Raw genomic sequence first — 13,185 nt, forward strand, 5'->3', positions numbered from 1 at the left:
TATTATAAGACCAGATAAAAGACAAGTTGGATTAACATTATGTATAAATACAATTCAGTACAAAAGTAGAGATCATAGAGTAAATGAGGACAGGGAAAAGCAGCACATTAACCCAAACATGAAAGAAAAGTAATGGGCTGATTATCACCTCACCGATGGAATTCCAGAGTAACTCACAGAAAAATAGGAGCAGTGTCCCATGGGGAGGACAGGGTAAGTTAGGTTAGTCAGATAGGTATAAGAAGAAATGAATCACATCCATGAATCTGAAAACTCCATATGCCATATCATATGTTCAGGGCTTAAGCAGCCCCACAGAGAAACAGAGGCGTGTCAGATGGAGCATGTCAGAAAGCATGTCACAAATCTAATCACACTTACCCATGTGTCAGGTCGCACCAGCCAGATCGCAGAGTTGTGTGCCCCTACGCGTCTCGCCTAGAGCTTCATAAGGGGGAGGTATGGAAGGAGAAGTGCCAGTGAGGAATACCTAGCCAGGTGAGGCTTATGAGTCATATCGTCAGGGCTGATAAGTGAATCAAGCTGTCAATTATGCCCAGATCACGGGGCGCGTGTCCATGTCCCCGCCCGCGTCACTTCCGGCTCTCCAGCGGTGACGTGAAGTGTCAGCGTTAAGGAGGCCATCGGCAGCGGGCACAGGGAGGGGAGAATGGAAGCGCGCGCACAGGACAGAATCGCGTCATATGAATGACAAGGGAGTGGGTGGGCGCATGCGCATTGCGCAATCAACCACTCAAGTAGTCATTCATGGCAGTGGAGACAGAGGGTAATGGGGGGAAAAAGAAGGGAGATGTATGGCCAGTCAGGGTCTGATACATAACACGTCTCAGTATGAGGTTACATAGATGTACATAAAGTTTAGTATCAGAGACTATCACAAAGAGAAAGAGAAGAAAAAAGTTAAGATGGGAAGGGGTGAAAAATGAAAAGAATGAAAGGAGGGATAATAGAGAGTAACTATATATATATATATATTATATATATATATATATATATATATATATATATATATATATATATATATATATATATATATATATACATATATATATATATATACACATATACATATATATATATATATATATAATGTACATACATATCAAATGCCAAAAAAGGGGGGGTGACTGTATCGCTATAAAACACCCCACAGTACAAATATATAATTTAGCATATACATGCATGTACAAAAAACATTCCGCAGTCGAATCGACCATTATTATCCCTCCTGAGTATAGAATGACGGCCAGATGATCATTCTGAGGAATGTGCTTAGCTTGATTCATAGCAGGACTGATTTTAGACCAAAAATGCCTCACTAATGGCAGAAAAAGGTTAATGGGACCTATGAATAATCCAAAAAGAGCAATCAATTAAAAACAGTGCACAAAAAAAACGAACAAAGAAACTGTGCGGCTTTTCCCGGTCCTCGTTTACTCTATGATCTCTACTTTTGTACTGAATTGTATTTATACATAATGTTAATCCAACCTGTCTTTTATCTGGTCTTATAATAAAATTGACTTTTATATGCATTATCTGAGGTTGTGATTTTGACTGGATATGTCCTTTTTTCTCGTGTTCATTATACTGTATTTTAAGGACGTGCTTGAGTGGCCACAAGATAGCCGCATTGATGACTCCACAATTGCGGGTTCGTTTATTTACCCAGGAAGGTTCTAGCCACTGGGATGTAACCGCAACCCTTGTCTGATGCTCCTCGGCTTGATGGAGGCAGCGCGCGATACATGACGTCATTATAACACACATGGCCGCGCACTGTGAACTGCGCGTGGCCGTGTCTCCTGTACTATGAGGCCGATCAGCGCCGTCTGCCCCTAATGTCTCAGTGTGCCCGGCCACATCACAGTAGAAGAGACACAGCTGCTCGCAATTCACTGTGTGTGGCCATGTGTGTTATAATGACATTATGCAGCAGGCGGGCGGCCCTCTACAATAGTTGGGAGAGCAGCCTGGGGGGCAATTGTCCCCCTGCCTCCCAGCCCAGCCCGCCTCTGCATGCATCCTGCAAGGGTATACAGCTCCCGTAGCAACAGGACCCACACTCAGCTAGGACCTCATCTTTCATGTAGGAACACGGGGAGTAAGAGAACTTTACCCTGCACACGACTACCGCCCCGTGCAAGCTAACTGCCTGGGGCGGTACTGGCACTGGCTGTCAAAACAGGAGCTTGGCTATCAGTTAAGCCAAACTCCTGCTGTTATCACTCTGCCTGCATAATCACTAGGGCACACTAGTACATCCATTAGTGTACTGCAAATTTAGAAATACCTTTACGTCTAATGTCGGGAAGGGGTTTCATCACGGTTGACACCCACTTAGTACAAGAAAAAAAATAAAAAAGAAGCAACCCCTCAATTTCAGTGTTGGATTAGAAAAATATGGGAGCTTACTTCCAGAAACAGCATCACTCCTGACCATGGGTTATGTTTGGTAAGAAACAAAACTGAACTCCGTGCAATTAAAGTGAAAGGAGATGAGCTGCAATGTCACAATCCATTGTCAAGGGTTGTGCGGTTTCTGAAATAAATTATCCCTATTTTTCTAATCCTAGACAACCCTTATTGATCTTAGCCCACTTTCAGGAGAAATAACCAGAACAGTGATAAAAATACAGAATTGTTTATTTTTCATGGAGAATACAATTATTTACTAAAACAAACATATTAGATGAACTTACAAGTCATCTTAAAAAGGACCTGTCACCAAATTTTTAATGTTGAACTGGACACACAATGTAATAGTGGCTGCAGAGCGGCATAAAACATGTTTTTTTAAATAATGTCTTTCCATGGCGAAGATATTAGCAATCATATTATTTGGCACCTTTTGTGAAGTACAAGTGGGTGATTTTAGATATTTATTCCTGGGATGTAACCAGGAGAGGGCTGTACACCATTACATCTCACAAACTGAAAAACCTAAGCTATTGAGAGGCGTGTTCTTTAGCTGCTGTGGTGCTGACGGCTTATGATTGGGCAAGTCATAAAGGGAGAAGTAGTACACGCCTACAGTAAAAACGGTCTGATAACGCCCGACTGGACTTAACAAAAGTTTACTCCAAGGCTATGTGCGCACGTTGCGTACTGTCCCTGCAGAAATTTCTGCAGCGATTTGAACAGCACACGTACGCTTCAAATCGCTGCAGAAAAAGTCCGTAATGAAAAAAAAAAGCCGATTTCATGCGCTCTGAGTGCAGCCCCTCCCATAGACAGAGCGGGACCTGCAGGCAGAGCGCAGGAAAGAAGTGACATGTCACTTCTTAGAACGCGAGCTTCGGGCAGCAGCCGAAGCGCTGCACTATAACACGCCACGTGCGCACGTCTCCTGCATACTCTTCATAGATTATGCAGGGGACGCAGGACGCATGCAGTTACGCAATGTGCGCACATAGCCTAAGGTGTCAAATATTTTGATTACTAGTATCTTTGCAACAGAGAAGCAAATAAAAAAAAAAAACCCCTATAACATTTTATTCTGCACTGCAGCCACTATTACATTGTGTGTTCAGTTCACCATGAAAAACTTTCATGCAAGATCCTCTTAAGTGCATATTTGACAATATTCCATTCATTACATGATTTGGCTCTCAGATCCCGCTAAAGTCTTTAATTATTATATATAAAATATTAACAAATCTCACAAATTAAACACATTTGTTGATGAATGATTATACTTAATGAACATTCACAGAATATATTTTGTATCACACAGGTAGAAGAGAAGACCAGGTTTATGCCGCGCTACAAACCACTGATGCGGGTAAATTAAAAGATTTCCTTTTTATTTGACAGTTCCTACGCGTTTCAGAGACATCAGTCTCCTTCCTCAGGAAAAGAAATCACAGAATATATTTTAAAATTTACTAAAACCTTACATTTGACAATATTAGAAGAGTAAACCTCTAATGCAGGCATGATTAAACATCCGGACTGCTGAAGGAGGTAGAATTATAACGTTAAGATAACTGATTAACAAATAAAAAGTGGAATTGGAATCAAATGTGTACATGGAAATTAATTTGCATTAGTGTTTACGTGCCTTTTAGTTTATATAAGAATTTAACTGTTATGGGCACAATTATACCTTTGTTAAAATGTTCCCTTTTTCTCTGCACCACACTATACAAGCCTTATGTGATAAATGACAGCATTAAAAACAGATCTGTAAAGTTCTTTAGGTTACAGTTTAGGACTATTTGGGAATGGCACTTCCTTTGGTACAAAGGAAACAATCTGAGGTCAAATCTTCCAGAATATCCTCTTTCTATATAGGATATATGAAATGAGCACCCAAATAGAAGTGGCTACAAGATTCTGTGTAAGGTGCTGGGCATGTGATTGATTGTCCTCCATCTTCCATTTGAACGGGAAATAATTTTCAAAGACTTCATGGCCAACGTAAACAAGGATAGAGTTCATTCCTGCAGGAAAACAAGATTTTACTTCATGTCGGATAATACCAGACCATGCAGGCATAGACAAATCTTGTACTCTTTACAATAACTGCAAGCACAGGCTTACCAAATATTATATACAGTGCCCTGAAAACATACAAGTGTAAAAGGAAATGTCACATATATATATTATGTCTGAAAATTGTGAGGTGCCCAGTGGCCCGATACCCCTAAATAAAATCTTGAGTGACTAATTGCTTCTAGAAGTCACCTAATTAGTAAATTGAGTCCACCTGTGTGTCATTTATTCTCAGTATAACTACAACTGTTCTGTGAAGGCCTCAGAGGTTTGTTTGAGAGCATTAGGGATCAAACAGCATCATGAAAACCAAGGAACATACCAGACAGGTCATGGATAACGTTGTGAAAAAGAGTAAGGAAGGGATAGGTTATAAAAAAATAGCCAAAACTCTGAACATCTCACCGAGCACTGTTCAATCCATTATCCAAAAATAGAAGGAGTATGGCACAAATATAAACCTACCAAGACATGGCCGTCCACACCTAACTGACATCCCAAGTAAGAAGCGCATTAGTTAGAGAAGTAGGCAAGATGTCCTTGGTCATTCTGGGGGAGCTGCAGGGATTCACAGCTTAGGTCGGAGAAGCTATTGGTCATAGCAAAAAATATAAACAAGGCACTCCTAGATCCAGTGAAAAAATATTTTTTATTAAATACTCAGCGTAGTTAGACGTTGCGGCCCACACATGGCCTTCATCAGTAACTAGCACCTGAGTTGAGGAGGAATAGATTATGGTATGTTGTTGCCGTCAGTGCTAAAGGGAACACTAATAAATGTAACTTGCAATATCTCACTGCTAAAATATGCAGGTGTGGGAACGCAGGCAAGTAATCAGCTATGGTCTGCAGTTTTCACATTAAAGAATTATGCAGTTGTAGTAGCGCAAATGAGTGTTCAGCTTGTATTCAGAGACTGGTCACTGCTGCATGATGTGGTTGAAAATAGCGCTATTCACGGAGCTTCTCTGATAACAGCCTGTGAGTAGCAGTAGCCAGTGTTGTATGTCAGGCCATGTCAGTGGATACTGCTACTCACAGGCTGTTATCACAGAAGCTTTGTGAATAGCGCTATTTTCAACCACATCATGCAGCAGTGACCAGTCTCTGAGTACAAGCTGAACACTCATTTGCGCTACTACAACTGCATAATTGTTTAATGTGAAAACTGCAGACCATAGCTGATTACTTGCCTGCGTTCCCACACCTGCATATTTTAGCAGTGAGATATTGCAAGTTACATTTATTAGTGTTCCCTTTAGCACTGACGGCAACAACATACCATAATCTATTCCTCCTCAACTCAGGTGCTAGTTACTGATGAAGGCCATGTGTGGGCCGCAACGTCTAACTACGCTGAGTATCTAATAAAAAATATTATTTTTTCACTGGATCTAGGAGTGCCTTGTTTATATTTTGCTATATATGGTTCGGAAACCTACCTGAGCACCCTAGCAATTATTTTTGGCTAGAAGTGCCTTATCCTATTGAATTATTAGTCATAAACTCCACAAATCTGGAATTTATGAAAAAGTGGGTAGGTATGCAGACCACCTGTTAGCATGACAAAGGACAAATAGGTATAGCAAAGCATAAATAAATGGTATAAAGTGCAATGCTAATATCCATGTCAGTAGTAAACTGTACTTGTATCCAATTAATCTTTGGTTTCTACTCCCATTGAGGTAAACGGGTTTTTCTCATTGAGTGGTTTTTGAAGTACTGAAACAGGAGATGGCAGTTGTTACAGATTATTATAGAAGAGATTCTATGTAGATAGAAGAGGGAGGGGGCGGAGCTATGTCTCTAGCTCCTCCCTCTATTTACATAGATGGCAGATGTTACTGAGAAGATTCTATCTCAGTAATGGGAAAGTCTTCACTGAATACAGATTGTACCTCTGCTTATTTTCATGTGTGCTATTGATTTATGAAATTAAAATGATGGTTACACTCTAAGTAGGCAAAATATAGCAATAGGTACATCATAATAATAAGACTTAATTGCAATGTTATGATCCGCAGGCAACTATTCGTAGACATTCTCCCTGACTAATGAAATCCAAAACTCCGTTATATGTCAACTACAGTGAAATATAAAACCTAATAATAACCCCACCGAGTGCAGGCAAAAACCCGTGAAGGAGGAAAAGTGACCCAAAGACGATAAACATAATTTTTTTTTTTTTATTGAATTCATTTTAAAAGACATATACTACCCAAACAAAAACAGTAAAAGTCAGGGAGATTACCAAGCAATAGCAGCAGGAGAAGTACAAAGTGACAGTGCAAACAAAGGACCCAATTCTTTACAAAAATCCTATAGCAATATTACAGGATATACAATTAGGCTATGTGTCCACGGGAGAATGTAGCTGCGGATTTTTCTGCATCAAAATCCGCAGCTTTCCCGCAAAATCCGCACCTTTTCAAAGGTGCGGATTTGCCGCGGATTTACCGCGGATTTGATGCGGATTTTTTTTTTCCCCCCCCCAATTTTAAAGCCAAAATCCGGATGAAAATCCGCAACAATAATTGACATGTTGCAGATTTTTCCGGATCAAAATCCGCACGAAATCCGCTGCAGAAAAATCCGCAGCGTGGGCACAGCATTTCCAAAATGCCATAGAAATGGCTGGGAAGTGCCTGAGCTGCAGATTTTCGGGAAATCCGCGGCTTTTCCGCGAGAAATCCGCGGCAAAATCCGCGCATTTTCCGCAGCGTGGGTACATAGCCTTAAAGTGCTAGACAATGCTGTACAAAACCTGCAGTATAAAGAATCATATATAAATCACACTGCATAAATGCGGCTAGAAGTAAAGCAAAGACACCGCGGGGCCCAGTAAACTATATGTGACGCCCTGGCAAAACCAGGTAGTCACACAATAGGCCCCCGCACAACACCATCCCTCACCTAGGTCACATACAGCTGACCTGAAACAGTAGTTTCCCCCCTAAGGGCAAGACAGGCACACCAGTGGGCGGGATCAGGCGGTTAGGGAACGCCCACCTAGGGGTCTTGACAGCCCGGGGCGGGAAAGCAAACAGTTCTAGTCTGTAGTTCAAGTTGAGAGGAGTGTGGCCTGGAGCTAGGTGTAGCTCCAGCAGAGGAGAAGTTCAAGTTGAACGGTGCCAGGGTTGGAGCCCTGGTACCTTGGCTAGGTGACAGATGGTGGTCTTCGTCAGCAGGATACGGGAAGATGGCTCGGCAGATCCGAGAAGGACCGGAGCAGGGTTGGAGCTCACCGGTACTGACACCGGAGACCCGACCGGAATCCGTGCACAGAGGGGGTACTCGGACCCTGAAGCCAGGACCGGCACAAACGGCCTAGCTAATCAACCGATTGAGGGCAGGATTACAGGTCCTGTCCCAACCAAAGTCCCAAAAGCAGACAACCACCCACAGATAGGGATAGGGCAACCGCCAGGGCACATAGATCCCATGGATCAGCATCAGCGGGCACGGCTCCTCAGGCACACAGCAAGCCGGGAGCAGACTCCCGTGTTCCACACCGTGAAGTTCAAACACACAACCACAACCAGTGCAGAGGAAGAGACGGCGACCACCAGCCCAGGTGGGGGACCAGAGTACAACCGGCCGCGGCGGCCAGCCACCAGCACCTTGGTTTACCAAAAGACTTGTGTGATTCATTTACTTGTGAGTAACCAAACATCCCCTGGTACATCCGGTCGCGCAGGCCCCTGCCACCGCCATACCATGCACAGAGACACTGGGCCCCAGGGCAACCATCCCTACCCACGGAGGGGTTAACATCTGGCTGCCATTACATCTCCCCCGGTATCCCACAACAGCAGTGGTGGTGTCCCACTTCACCACACACCGTGGGTGGCGTCACGAACCAAGTACGGTCAAGGCCGTACAACTACGTCCCCCTTTTCATTTGGCGTGTCCGCGTGACCCCCGGGTCCGGAGGATCCCTCGAGCCACGCAGCGGGTCCGGATCAGAGCAGCGCCGGCTGCTGGCACGGGGGCGGCACAAATACCTGCACATGTAGGGTATTGAAACCTTAGTGGGAATATCTATGAAAAGCAAGGAGGGTTAAAAATCATATACGTTGGTTGTAGGTCTGGGTGGTCAAAGTGACCCGCTTGCCTGCTGCGGACCCCACTTTAATTGTATGTTCTGTAATATTGCTATAGGATTTTTGTAAGGAATTGGGTCCTTTGTTTGCACTGTCACTTTGTACTACTTCTGCTGCTATTGCTTGGGTATCTCCCTGTCTTTTACGCTTTTTGTTTGGGTAGTATATTATCTTTTCAAATGAATTCAATAAAATACTTTTTTTTAATATTTTATATTTATCGTCTATGGGTCACTTTTCCTCCTTACACTCGATAGGGGGATAATTAGGTTTTATATTCTCCCTGACTAGGCTGGAGTCACACAAGGGTAGAGCATCCGATGCAAGATCATCAGGTTCGAGATGCTAATGACACTCGGCTCAGACTCTGCTATTCTGTCACATGTGAGCATCGAATCACAGGGGAGGAGAAGGACAGCTATCTGCTCCATTGTCAGCTGATGCGTATATCACACTGTACTAAGATGTCACCAGTGCAGTCCAATGTTTCACATGCACACAGACTTGTATGGTTGCGCGTGAACCAAAATACGCTGCAATTTTGTGACATGCCAAAGAAAAAAAAAGAAAAAAAATTAAAGAAAATGTGCAGATCTGCTCTGCCTCATTGACTAATATTGGTCCGAGTGCAATACAAGATTTTCACGCACTGCACTCAACCGATTTAAACGCTAATGTGAGCGAGTGCTTAAAAATTGTACACGATTCTCTAACAGGTATCTGTCAGCAGGTTTGTGATATGCAAGCCAAGGACAGCATGATGTAGGGATTAAAAAAACAAAAAATCAAACCGCTACTTTGCCTCTCTTATCTGTGTGTTTGTAATTGTTTACTTAAACTAATGACTTTATAACCCTGTGATTAAAGGCCCCATCACACTAAGCAACATCGCTGCTAACGAACAACTTTTGTGACGTTGCTAGCGATGTTGTTGTGTGTGACATCCAGCAACAACCTGGCCCCTGCTGTGAGGTCGTTGGTTGTTGCTGAATGTCCTGGGCCATTTTTTAGTTGTTGCTGTCCCGCTGTGAAGCGCAGATCGCTGTGTGTAACAGCAAGAGAGCAACAACTAAATGTGCAGGCAGCAGGAGCCGGCTTCTGCGGAGGCTGGTAACCACGGTAAACATCGGGTAACCAAGAAGCCCTGTCCTTGGTTACCCGATATTTACCTTCGTTACCAGCCTCCGCCGATCTCACTGTCTGTGCCGGCTCCTGCTCTCTGCACATGTAGCTGCAGGACACATCGTGTAATTAACCCCATGTGTACTGTAGCTAGGAGAGCAAGGATCCAGCGCTAAGCGGTGTGCGCTGCTCCCTGCTGTGTGCACATGTAGCTACAGCACACATCGGGTAATTAACCAAATGTGTGCTGTAACTAGGAGAGCAGGGTGCAGGCGCTAAGCGGTGTGCGCTGCTCCCTGCTCTCTGCACGTGTAGCTGCGTGCGCTGGTAACCAAGGTAAATATCTGGTTGGTTACCCGATATTTACCTTAGTTACCAAGCGCAGCATCTTCAACGTGGCGCTGCTGGCTGGGGGCTGGTCACTGGTTGCTGATGAGCTCACCAGCAACTCGTGTAGCCACGCTCCAGCGATCCCTGCCAGGTCAGGTTGCTGGTGGGATCGCTGGAGCGTCGCAGTGTGACATCTCACCAGCAACCTCCTAGCAACTTACCAGCGATCCCTATCAGGTTGGATCGTTGTTGGGATCGCTGATAAGTTGTTTAGTGTGACTGGGCCTTAACATTGCAGGACCAGAAACTCACATGCAGAGCAGTCTGACCTGCCCCTGTTGTGCTTGACACCTCCAGTCAATGCACAATCTCTATTGAGAGCCTGGTGTCGGTGGGGACAGCTCTCCGCTTCAAACTCAATTCCTATTTTGCGTAAGAATAGCTGCAGCCAGTAATTAAGTGATACACTGTTGGATTCAGAATCTCTTTGGCTACATTATATTGCTGTCAGATGAGGTAGCAAAAACCTGCTGACAGATTCCATTAAAACTATGTAAAATGAACCTACATGCAACACAATAAAAAAAGCAGGGTAAAAATAATCATCATGTTAACAGCTGGCTCATTCTTTTATAGTTTTGTTTGGTAATAAAGTCTTCATTCACGGTTTACATTTTTCGTACCTGAATAGAAGAATGGGCCACCCATCCAAACTCTTTTGACATCCACCAAAAAATAGATCAGCATCAGAAGGAAGAAAGCAAAACAACTTAAGGTAGTCACATAGGACATGGACCTGTAAGGGGTAAAAGCATCATTGAACACATTAAATGTTATGTATGTTACTATGTACTGTACACAACAAGCGGAGGAATATAGAAGATTGAATGTAGACATGTACAATATACTTGTTACTGTGAAATAAAAGCCAACAAGTCCTTTGTCTCTATTCAACTTCTAGTATTCATACTTAAAGAAATTTATCACCAGGATTTTGCTACCTAATCTGAGAGGAGGAAATTTACAGACAGAAACCTTAATTCCAGCGACATGACAGTTACTGGGCTACTTTCTGCGGTTTAAATAAAATCACTGTTTTATCAGTAGGAGATTATCACTAAAGGAGTAGCAAACCTGCTGTCATGTAGTCCTCCATATTCATGATCTCTGTATAAACCTGCCTTCACCACTGATTGGTAGCTTTCTGTATATACGGTGCATAGGCATAAAGCAGTCAGTCAATCAATGGTGTGGGTTGGGGCTTATAGAAAGCTCAGCATTCAGAGAACTAGTACACCTGCAGCAAGCAGTAGTGATTCTATCAAATCTGCAGCAAGCAGTCTAGTGAGTGACATCGCTGGAATCAGGGTCCCTGTCCCTACATCATGCTGCTCTCAGATGGGGTAGAAAAACCTGGTGACATATACTTTAGGGCCTCATCCAACAAAACTATATTACAGAATTGTGTGGTATCAGGCTATAATGTACATGGTAGTAGATTTGGCTACAGGTCGATAATCGATAATATGAACCTGTCGGGACTCCCTGTCACTATCCAGGGTCTTTGCGCACAGGCTGCAAAGTTTAGTGTTGGGACTGCTTCCTGATTTGTTTTGTATATATGTATATATGTATATATATATATATATATATATATATATATATATATATATATATATATATATATATATATATATATATATATATATATATATATATATATATATATATATATATATATTTTAGAAGGTGGCCCGATTCTACGCATCGGGTATTCTAGAATTTACGTATTGTGTAGTTCATGTATGATTTTTGTTATTATATATATATATAAGTATATATATATATATATATATATATATATATATATATATATATAATATATATATAATACATACAATCGGGCCACCTTCTAATATATAGATATATATAGATATATATAGATATAGATATAGATGTTGTTGTGTGTAGTTACCAAGTGTTTGTGTAGGGCGCTGTACATGTTCTGGGTGTTGTCTGGGTGTGGCGGGGGGTGAGAGCAGTGTTGTATGTGTGTTGCGTTGTTTGTGGAGCGCTGTGTGTCTGTAGCGTTGTGTGTGTGGGTGTGGGGTGTGTGTGGTGTGTTTTGGGGGGAGGTATGTTTTGTGCAATGTGTGTGTTGTGCGGTATGTGCGCATATTTGTGTGTGCCGCGGTGTTTGTGTGTTGGGTGTTGTGTGTGTGCAGCGTTGTCTGTGTGTGTGGGTGTCTGTGTAGGGCAGTTGTTTGTGGTTCCCAGTGTGTGTGTGTGGTGTGTTGTGCAGTGCGCGTGCGTGCGTGCGTGCGTGTGTTGGGGGGAGGTGCACACTCCCAAACATGCTCCCGAACGTGCTCCATCCCCCATGCAGCGCACTCCCCATCATGCTCCATCCCCCATGCAGCGCACTCCCCATCGTGCTCCATCCCCTATGCTGCCCACCCCCCATCGTGCTCCATCTCCCATGCTGCGCACTCCCAAACGTGCTCCATCCGCCATGCTGCGCACTCCCAAACGTGCTCCATCCGCCATGCTGCGCACTCCCCATCGTGCTCCATCCCCCATGCAGCGCACTCCCCATCGTGCGCCATCTCCCATGCTGCGCACTCCCAAACGTGCTCCATCCGCCATGCTGCGCACTCCCAAACGTGCTCCATCCGCCATGCTGCGCACTCCCAAACGTGGTCCATCCGCCATGCTGCGCACTCCCAAACGTGCTCCATCCGCCATGCTCCGCACTCCCAAACGTGCTCCATCCGCCATGCTCCGCACTCCCCATCGTGCTGCATCCCCCATGCTGCGCACTCCCAAACGTGCTCCATCCGCCATGCTGCGCACTCCCAAACGTGCTCCATCCGCCATGCTGCACCAGCATCAGCCTCTCTACCCGCAGCATCAGCCTCTCTGCCCGCAGCATCAGCCTCTCTCATCCCAGCATCAGCCTCTCTGTCCCCAGCATCAGCCTCTCTGTCCCCAGCATCAGCCTCTCTGTCCCCAGCATCAGCCTCTCTGTCCCCAGCATCAGCCTCTCTGTCCCCAGCATCAGCCTCTCTGTCCCCAGCATCAGCCTCTCTGTCCCCAGCATCAGCCTCTCTGT

At 44.1% G+C, this 13,185-nt stretch overlaps 1 protein-coding gene across 1 annotated transcript in view; it reads right to left on the bottom strand.

Annotated features, from left to right (window-relative positions):
* Nucleotides 1–2,649: 2,649 nt before the first annotated feature.
* Nucleotides 2,650–13,185, bottom strand: part of HGSNAT (heparan-alpha-glucosaminide N-acetyltransferase) — a 75,184-nt gene continuing 64,648 nt past the window's right edge. The window contains exons 17-18 of the mRNA XM_075352490.1: nucleotides 10,757–10,869; nucleotides 2,650–4,466 (exon numbers count right to left, since the gene is read on the bottom strand). Of these exons, the coding sequence (XP_075208605.1) occupies nucleotides 4,285–4,466; nucleotides 10,757–10,869 (295 nt within the window). The 3' untranslated portion in view covers nucleotides 2,650–4,284. The remainder of the gene's footprint in view (nucleotides 4,467–10,756; nucleotides 10,870–13,185) is intronic.

The sequence above is a fragment of the Anomaloglossus baeobatrachus genome, chromosome 1 (genome assembly GCF_048569485.1).
Source record: "Anomaloglossus baeobatrachus isolate aAnoBae1 chromosome 1, aAnoBae1.hap1, whole genome shotgun sequence".
NCBI classification, from domain to species: Eukaryota; Metazoa; Chordata; class Amphibia; order Anura; family Aromobatidae; genus Anomaloglossus; species Anomaloglossus baeobatrachus.